Raw genomic sequence first — 9,177 nt, forward strand, 5'->3', positions numbered from 1 at the left:
GCATAATGTATGAAATGGTTCCAGTCATCATCTAACATGACTGGGTTCAACTGGTTTGCCAAATTCTCAAATGAAATCACCATTCAAGCGCTTATCATCTATTTAATTCTTCATATTAGAAAGAAAACAAGTAACCTAGACCAAATGTGTTGAGTCATGAACCTTAACATCGTATCATAAACCCTGTACTGTGTATCAAACACACTCTCTTGACCTGGTGAAGAATTTCCAGACTGTCCCTGAGAACATGAGATACCACATTCAAATGTCACCCCCTTCAACATGAACACTTCCCCATTTGGTAAACCAGTGCGGTTCACCACACAGCATTTCAACATCAGCAGGTTTCGTGTGTAGTCAACTGATAATCATCAGGGCAGGAAGTTGTCTTAATCATACCAGCTCAGAGATGAAAAACAAGAAAACGCTCTTCTTAGCAACTTTGCTGAAACACTGTTGAGCGTTGTTCAGAATTAATGCAAAAGGAAGGGCAAACTACAGGCAAAAACAAACTGGTGATATTGGTTTATAATTTCAGTAGCAGTTCTGCATTACAACCACATCAACCCAAACCTCTGACTTCCAACATGACCAGTCTACTGAAAGGCTATAATGAACTAAAATGCAATGTTGTACAATTTGGAATTTCCCTTTTTGATACATGTAATTACAAGCACTTCATTTGCAAATTAGATTACACAGGCAGGGGATTTGGGCATATCCATTTGGCCCAGTTTTATAAGTTCCACATATTTCACTGTCCCCAATGACCACCATTCCTCTGGGGGTCATAAATGAGCTTCTATTGTACTTTCAATCACCAGTACTTCAGTACTTTTAATCGTTGCTGTTGCTTCAGCTCCAACAGAAAAAAAAATTTAAAAAAATATATATATGTAGAACACAGTTGATGTTCTGTAATGGCCAAAAGCTAAGGACAAACATATTAAGTAGAGCAGGGAAATTTCTACGATAACACACTGATTAAAACACTGTAGTAGAGACAGATCTTGTAAAAGTAGACATTTATTGCTTGTAGACATCTCATTGAGCTTATGTCTACTGAGCTGTGGCAGCATTTCCAAACTCCAGGGGCAATGAGGTGGATCGATACAGCCTGTCTTTTGATAAATGGACCAATTGCCTGAATGACAGTAATCCCATCAGCTCCACCGTGCACATTAGGACAACATGGAAGCAATGTGTGTTCTTTGGGAGTTTCCCTGTAAACACAACGCTCTCTTAATCTCGAGAGTGGATAAAGACGAGGATGGAGCCACCTCTAATGATGATCTAAATAAAGCAGATGGACCTCCCGTGCAGGATATCAGCACAAAGGAAAATCCTGAGCATATACACTAACGGGCCAACCCCGAAGACATCAGGTAAACAACATCGCCCGGGTACGACCGAACCATCCGACATGATCGTTAATGGTCTGGAATCCAGTAGGCGTTTTTGTTACTGCGGCTCATACGAGTTTCTCGGTTAGTTCTAAAAACAGATTTTTACCGCAAATATAAACACAAATCAAAAACTGTCTTCCAACCGCCCGAGGGCCTTACAGCACGGTAGCAGCTTGATTGTGTGTGTGTTGTGCACGGTCTGACAGCCGTGCACAGCAGGTCCAGTGATGTTTACAGCACATACGAAGTGGCATCCTGGCACAGACTGGGCAGCACAGTTGATGAGGTTGGCTCCTCGGCATATGGCGGAGGAGCTGTTCATGCTACTGCAGAGATACCACTAATGAGCCTGGGTCCTCCTGGAGAAGGAGGCTGCTGGCTGCAGAGAAACACATCCTAGCTAGTCTACCTCTGCACCCACCACGATTTTTGTTTTGTAGTGCCGACTGACAGGAGCCAAAAAAGGTCACTTACTGTATTAATTTCCCAGATGATGAGGAATGTTGAGGGGCAGCTTGATCATGTAACATTCACTGAAAGGACATCAGGAAGTGTGTGTTTGTATGTAGGTGTGTATGGGGGGGGTGTGGGATGTAGAGAGAACATTCAAGCTTTGCTTTCCTTGTGCGACTCCGTTCATTTTCATATGCCATGAAAAAAGGATACAGCCTCAAAGCTCCACTCTGGGTCCCAACGGCCAAGATTTTCTGCACAGGGTCAAAAGCCATTGAGGATGGTTGATGTGGGAAGCCATGACGCACAGTCTGTAGGAAAGAGCAGAATTTATATTAGACCTAGAGTCAGCCAATCAATCAGCACAGTCAAAATGTTTTGGTGACTAAAAGCTGGCATTACTGGAGGACAAAAGAATTGAGCATTATCATAATCATAAGCAGTGTAATCCATCAAAATGTGTCTCATTATCAAAATAAATTTGATAAAGCAAAAACATTAGAGCAAATGGAGAATGGAATAACTCATCCACTCTGACATCCACCTGTCATGTTCGTACGGTAAAGCCTCCAAAATATCAGAAAAAACAACAAATAATTTACCCTTCTAAACATTTAGATTTACAGTCTTGGGATGTATTTAATTGCCAGTATCTTATAGTGGGCATGAACAAAATGTTACCACCATCAGGCATCCAACATGCCCAGCCATCCGTGAACTCATCCAAATACAGCTCGAAACAAAATGATGTAATAGGTAATGCCGTGCCCCTGTAACCTGGGGGACCTGACCTATTCTGATCCCAGCTGGGGCAGAGCTGGTGGGCTGGCACTCCGGGATGTTCAACACAAATTCACACAGGCAAAATGCAGCCAGCAGCCCAAATAAGCTACAGCAAGGCTCTAGCTGGCTCCTGTACATGACTAAAATCAGTTTGGACAATCATGTGCGCGCTTTACAGATCAAATAAAAGCGACTGGTGAGGCCAAGCTTAACTCAAGATGATCTGAGCTTCCCTGCTTAGCTAAACTGCAATGACTTGATTAGGTTAGCTAGCTAACTTATGTCACTGACTCGAGGCGACAATTCAGTGCAATGCAAACAGCCATGGTGCTATGACAGCCTGGCTACAACAAGGCAAATAGGCAGCCAGTCAGCTGATTAACACACAGTCCCTGCGGAGGTCTGGACAGCTGTAATAAACCTGTGCTTTATTTAATCTCGGATACATTTGCAGTGTGTTTTTTTTTTTTAGTGCAATATACATGCAGTCAAGCCATTTACATCCTAATGAGCAGTGCTGATAGAGATAAGAACAGCGTTAGTGTTTGGTCACGCGCTGTCATCTGACTGTGTCGGTCGTCCAGCAATATGCAAAAACAGTCTGTTAGCTGCTATTAACGGAAGCCCACCTTGCAAAGCTGAAAATGCTCCGACTGAAGAGTCTCCTGGATAACATCGTTTTCCCTGGTACCCGGTGGTGCCGCTGCGGAGGAGGACGAGGAAGCCGCTGTCAAGCCGTCCAGCACCTTCCTAATGTTAAACTTCTTCATTTTCCTCCGGTACAGACGAGACGGTTGAAATCGGGAAAAAAGATCAACCGAGCTACCATAAATTGGACAGGGGGGTAGCTGCTAGCTAGTTTAGCTAAAGACGCACAGTTAATATCTTGCTCTGTTAATCTCACATGTTACGGAGGGTGTTGCCAACGCACTCTCCAAAAGCACCCGAGTTACGCGCATATACATTGATTTAGCGAGTCTTTTCCGATATCCGCGTTAATCCACCATTTATGTGGCCAGCTTTGGCGTTATTCGATCGGGATCAACCGTTTCCGCGAGCTGTTTCCCAGGGCTCAGCTGGTAGCAAACTGGCTACGGAAACGCAGTGAACTGCAGCGGGGATTGAGTCTGCGCTCTGCGGACACCCGGATGAGAAGCTGCTCTGCTGACAGCTGCTGTCAAAGCCTGGTCAAAACTTAAGAGAATTAAAAAAAAAAAAAAAAAATTACGGTCAACGAAATAAGATATCTAGCAACGTTGCAGATGTAGTTTCAAGCAATCCAAAAAAATTGCAATTTAATGTTCCTCGTGAATAGGCGTCCCCTCAAAAAGATCTATACCACAGAAATCTGATACAAGCAAAGACAATAGTCCTCTTTCCCATATAAAAAAGCTGGTGTATTTGTATACCCGCTCTAGGAGCTATTCTTTTGTGTGTCCGTGGAAAATGGGCCGTATTTCCTCCTTCCACTCTTTCCCCAAGGAGGAAGAACTAGGTTATTTGTCCTCCTGAGGGTTAGAAAACGAACCTAAATCCTGCAAAAAATGTCATTTTTTAAATTTTTTTATTCAGTTGGCTATGTTTTTATTGGGTATGCCATTTTACTGAGTATGTCATTTACATGGCCACCTGGTCAGAGGTTAAATTAGATTGCTGAAGATAGGGGGAACACTGATTTTAATTTTATTTTGAAGTTCATGTGATCGATCACCCCCAACTACTTTGGATGCAGGGGAGCAGATCTTGTCTGAACTGGCTCCTGCAGCCAGTAACACAGCATATCCTCAATATTCCCCTCTGAAACACCAAGTAATGGTTTTGTCTTTGCACATGCAGGCCTTCTACACTAGATGGCGCAATCTACCAACATTCCCATCCAGTAATCTAACAGTGGTATTTTCTGTTGAAAAGCTTGATCAGGAAGAGGACTCTCCTTATAGCCAAAATCCAGCACCATGGATAGAGACACATGGATGGCTGGTGTCTCCAGATGGCACAGGATATTTTTTACTATCAGTAATCAAATACATAGACATGTCACACATTTTTTATACATGCTCAGAAATACCTAATTTTCATGCAGGAGGGACTCGGCTACATCAAAGAGTCAGTTCAATATATGACATGCCTGTGCAGTGAAACACCAGTCTGGTATTTACGTGCTTGAAACCGTCTGCTTTCCACAGAGAGTAAATAGTTAATTAACATCAGCCTACAAAATGGGTCATTCAAGACACAGTGAGAGTCACAGAAGGGCATAAAATAGATGCCTACACTGCCGACTCTTTATCAACCTATTCACAAGTTTGGCTAAATTGAAATTTTCATGCAATCATGAATATATGAAAGAAGCTGCCAAAGAAAATGCACACTGGAGGGCAAGATAAAATAGGGCGATATCAATAATGCACAAGTAATGGGATCTGTTGCACATAGCGGGACTCTCATTCAGACTGTCATATTTATGAACAACAAGTTATGAGGCTGAGCCTTTGTGTCCAATGTGAAAAAGTATTGGGGCCAGCATCCCTGTATGACTCCTGAATCTAGGTCTCTGGTATCTGGGACATATATCCATAATTAGCAGTTGTGTGTTACTTCTCAGTCACTCCCCCTTAGGCACACTTGCCACACAAGGTAAACTACCTCCCTGGCTTTTATGTTGCAACTCACTTGATCAGCAAAGTGCATACATGGTTTACCAAAACAATATGATGTATTACAGACTAGGAGATATTCCAAGGTTAAAGAAATCAGTTTGAATAAATGTGCCTGACATACCTGGACAGAGCCTGAGTGTGGATAAGAGCTATTGGGTATAGGTACCCAGCGGCAAGGATGTAGAACAGATCCCTAGATGCACAGCAAGGACACTGCAAAGTAAAACTACAGGACAGCAAAGAACAGATGGGTGTGCAAAAATAACCCCTCTAATATACAACATGTCAGTGAACATAAAGGACAAGGTTTCACTCTCACCAAATGTCTAAAAGACAATTCATCAGGTATTATCTCAAACATACCAATAATTAATGGCATCCTACCACTTGCAACAAGAAGATTAAGTTTGAACTGAACAATTCACTAAATTGAAGTAAATGAAGTGCTGACCTTTGACCGGTGTGAAAACTTTCATTTAAATTCATCACAATATGAAAAAACCTTTTTGTGGAGCTCAAAGTAAACTGCAAGATGTGGTAAAAATTTGTGCCATTGCAATGGAACTGAACTGAGGTTTTTGACTACTGCAAGTTTTCAATCTGATTAACAAATAAATGTCATACAGACAAATAATGCAACTCAGAGAACCCATTCAATGAGTCAAACTGTATTGGCACTTCTAGGTTTGTCATCACAACCGATAATGTCAACCTCACAAAGCTTGATAGACAGTGTTGTTTACTGGATACTGTGGAAAACAATATGAACAAATCATTAATGAAAGGTAGCGCAAATCTAAAATTTGTAATGTATTGGTCCCAAAATGCGGTCTGATTACAGACTACATGTCAGGGTGGTCAATTTTATAAAAAAAAACTAACAATTGCAACAGATTATCTCTGTTTGAATTTGTCCTCTATCGCTGATGACTACAGTAGATACGAGTCCTCTGCCCACCCAATATAGCACACTCAGAAGCACAGTCCTCTCTGGAGGGTGTAGCAGTGTGTTGCGTTTTCACATATTTCCTCCAGAAAGCATCCACCAAATCAGGTCACGCTGATTGCTTTCTCTGCTATTGGCCATATCAAGCCGGGCTGCGATGCTTACAGTGTGTGATAATCGCCTGGTCTTAGCTCCTCTCACTGTGAAGTGATTAGGAGATAATTATATGCATGGGTTGCATAACAGACGAGTACCACTTGAACTAAGATGGAATAGGTTTTCAGTTACTGAGCAATATTTGACAGCTTCAAAATACAAAAATACTAGGATCTATTTTTTTTCTTTCTTGTATGTGGTTTTAGATAATGTCAATTTTGATAATTTCATACTTTCTGGCCACTCGTAATAGTAGGTCATCCATCAGCAGGTCTTGGATGTAAAGGGAGTGTCACACAGACTTTTCCCAGCAGGCTGTGTGTCATGCTGTTCTGTTTATTAGCTTGCTGACTGTATCAGTGGATTATCAGAGAAATGAGCTCAATCGTCTCCACAGAGGTGTTTATGAGACAACCCACGCAGTCCACACAATATTGAGGAAACAAGCTAGTATAAACAGTACAAAAAATAAAATTATAAAGGCACTGACTATGTGTAACATTTAGCACAACAGCCTATCAGCATTCTGAAATAGCTTCTACTGTACAGTCTGTGGATTCATGGCTTGGCATCAAAAAACTGCTCTTGTTAGAGCGTTTCACCAATAGCCGCCTTTGTCTGGCGCTCTGCCCCAGAGCCTCGGTCTCCAGCAGCACAGTGATTGGCTCTGAATCTCCCCGGGCGCCTGGTTCACTTTGATCCTGTCCCCATGGTACTCTTCACTGGACAGGCCCGTGTCGTTCAGCATCATTTGCTTGACAAGGAAGGCACCTGCCTCATCAATATTTATGTTGTCCTACAAATGGTGAGGGGAATATGATTTTTAGAACATGGTGTATGCATCTGTTGATTATAAGTGTTTGGCTCTATAGTACCAGTGTATAGCAAAGTGTTTGAACCTTGACTTCAAGCTGTTACTGTATATGTTAATGTTTGAACTCACATTTTATGAGTATAGTTGCAGTGTTAAAGTTCAAAGATATACATCATGCAATTCTACTTGTAAGCTGAGATTCACTGGCGGCTACACACAGGCAGATTGGAGTTTAATAAGTTATACAAAAACTTCTCAGGCAAAAATAATCATTGTTTTTTCTGGCTATGTAACATTAGACTGAAGCCCAGTGAAAAAGGCAAGAGGTAAGAGAGGAGGAAGCTAATATTATGAAGCCTATAGCACTATGCTACTAACTAAAATAAATGCATACTAGTCATACTAGCCTATGCTATCAAGGTAAGCTAGTTAGCTAGTCTGCTGACCTTCCAAAATCATGAATGCCATGGTCATAAATTAATTAAAAAAAACAGAAGTCATGGCTATTAATGTTTTTTATTTATCTTTTGACTTCCTTATTCAAGTTTTCCAGTAAACTGACTTGCTTCTTTGGCTCCGCCCATTGAGGTTTAACTCAACCAATGAGATTATTTCTACCTCCAACTTGATTGTATGACTAAAACTCCAACTTGCCACACACATGTTGCTCTCTAATAAACACTGACACAACACACACCTTTGCGGAGGTCTCAAACCAGCCCAGGAAGCTGTTCTCCTCACAGAAGCGGTCCAGAGAGGAGGCTTCTTCTCCCTTCCCGTCTGTCATGTCACATTTGTTGGCCAGCAGTACAGCAGGGACCGGGCTTCCACTGTCAAGACAAACTTTGCTATCTAGGTCCTGCTTCCACTCTGAGGCAGCCTCTAAGGTGGACCTTTTTGTAATGTCAAACACGACTAATGCTCCCAACGCCCCCTTGTAGTAAACCCTGGACATCTTCTTATACTGCTCCTGGCCTTGAGGAAAGAACAAATAAAGGGTAATTCATGCTGTGGCCCCACGGCTCTCTCAAATCTGAGTCCTTTTTGGCAGGGGTCAAAGTTAATTCACTTTCAATTAACTCAAAATCAAAATTGATCTGCAATTTACATAATGGCATAAGCATAAGGGTCTTTGTTCTCAATAATTTCTTCACAGATTGAATATGGCAGAAGGTTTTTGAATTTTGAAGAGAATCTACTTCTTGAAATTAATTAATTGAAAGTGAATTGGCCCCAACAGCTGTTTTACAGTAACGCTACTGTCTGTTGTGTGACTTGAAATCTCAAATCACACTGTAAACGTTATGTAACGCGTGTGAGACAACAATAATTTTCTGAAATAAAATGGTATGTTTCCATGGACACTGGTCAGGACTAAAATTAGATCTGAGAAAACATTGGGGAAAGGGCTCTAGAGTTACTTGTTAATCGCCACAGAACAGGCTGCAGTTTGTAGGGTGCTGAAAACGCTCCTGTGGGCTAGAAATGAAAAATAAAAACTTATGGAGCTTGGACAGTTTTAGTAAAATCACAGCATGATTTAGCAGGTTTTGCATTCCAGCACAGTGCCATTTTTGCGGCAGGGACTATAGTCTCAAAGTGGATTTGATGTTAACCTCACTGATACAAATTGAAAGATTAATCAAACAACATGATTGCAACAATGAATTCATAAAGTTGATATCCAGTCCCTCTGGTGCACCATTTGCTCTCACCTGCAATATCCCAAAGCTGCAGTCTCACCACTGTCTTGGCGTCCCATTCTATGGTTTTTAGACCAAAGTCAACTCCAATAGTTGCTTTGTATGCTTTGTCAAAACGTTTGTTGACATAACGCAAGATAATGCTGCTTTTCCCAACACCCAAATCCCCAATGACTAAAACTTTAAACAGCTTGTCTGTGCATAATGCCACTGGACTTCTCGCCATGCTGCAGTAGCTCTGCTATGAACGAGCTGA

At 41.6% G+C, this 9,177-nt stretch overlaps 2 protein-coding genes across 6 annotated transcripts in view; both read right to left on the bottom strand.

Annotated features, from left to right (window-relative positions):
• The window catches only part of stxbp5b (syntaxin binding protein 5b (tomosyn)), a 30,847-nt gene extending 26,829 nt beyond the window's left edge, over positions 1-4,018 (bottom strand). For all 5 annotated transcript variants that reach the window (XR_013507279.1, XM_078289341.1, XM_078289343.1 and 2 more), the window contains exons 1-2: positions 3,272-4,018; positions 2,073-2,170 (exon numbers count right to left, since the gene is read on the bottom strand). Coding sequence is in view for 4 of the 5 variants with exons in the window: in XM_078289341.1 (XP_078145467.1) it covers positions 2,073-2,170; positions 3,272-3,412 (239 nt within the window). In the remaining variant the exon portion in view is untranslated. The remainder of the gene's footprint in view (positions 1-2,072; positions 2,171-3,271) is intronic.
• A 2,984-nt stretch (positions 4,019-7,002) lies between these two features.
• On the bottom strand, positions 7,003-9,147 carry rab32b (RAB32b, member RAS oncogene family). Its single transcript, XM_071896961.2, has 3 exons — positions 8,934-9,147; positions 7,916-8,193; positions 7,003-7,200 (listed from the first exon to the last, which is right to left on the bottom strand). Exons 1-3 carry the CDS (start codon positions 9,145-9,147, stop codon positions 7,003-7,005), a joined length of 690 nt encoding a protein of 229 aa, XP_071753062.2.
• Positions 9,148-9,177: the final 30 nt, after the last annotated feature.

The sequence above is a fragment of the Centroberyx gerrardi genome, chromosome 17 (assembly GCF_048128805.1).
Source record: "Centroberyx gerrardi isolate f3 chromosome 17, fCenGer3.hap1.cur.20231027, whole genome shotgun sequence".
Taxonomy (NCBI): domain Eukaryota; kingdom Metazoa; phylum Chordata; class Actinopteri; order Beryciformes; family Berycidae; genus Centroberyx; species Centroberyx gerrardi.

What these genes read in the sequence shown, in the direction of transcription:
- rab32b (XM_071896961.2), bottom strand. Translation starts at nt 9,147, where the DNA reads ATGGCGAGAAGTCCAGTGGCATTATGCACAGACAAGCTGTTTAAAGTT. An exon ending in GCAGCTTTGGGATATTGCAG is followed by an intron (nt 8,194 to 8,933) that starts GTGAGAGCAAAT and finishes TCTTTCCTCAAG; the next exon opens with GCCAGGAGCAGTATAAGAAG. An exon ending in GGTTTGAGACCTCCGCAAAG is followed by an intron (nt 7,201 to 7,915) that starts GTGTGTGTTGTG and finishes CACCATTTGTAG; the next exon opens with GACAACATAAATATTGATGA.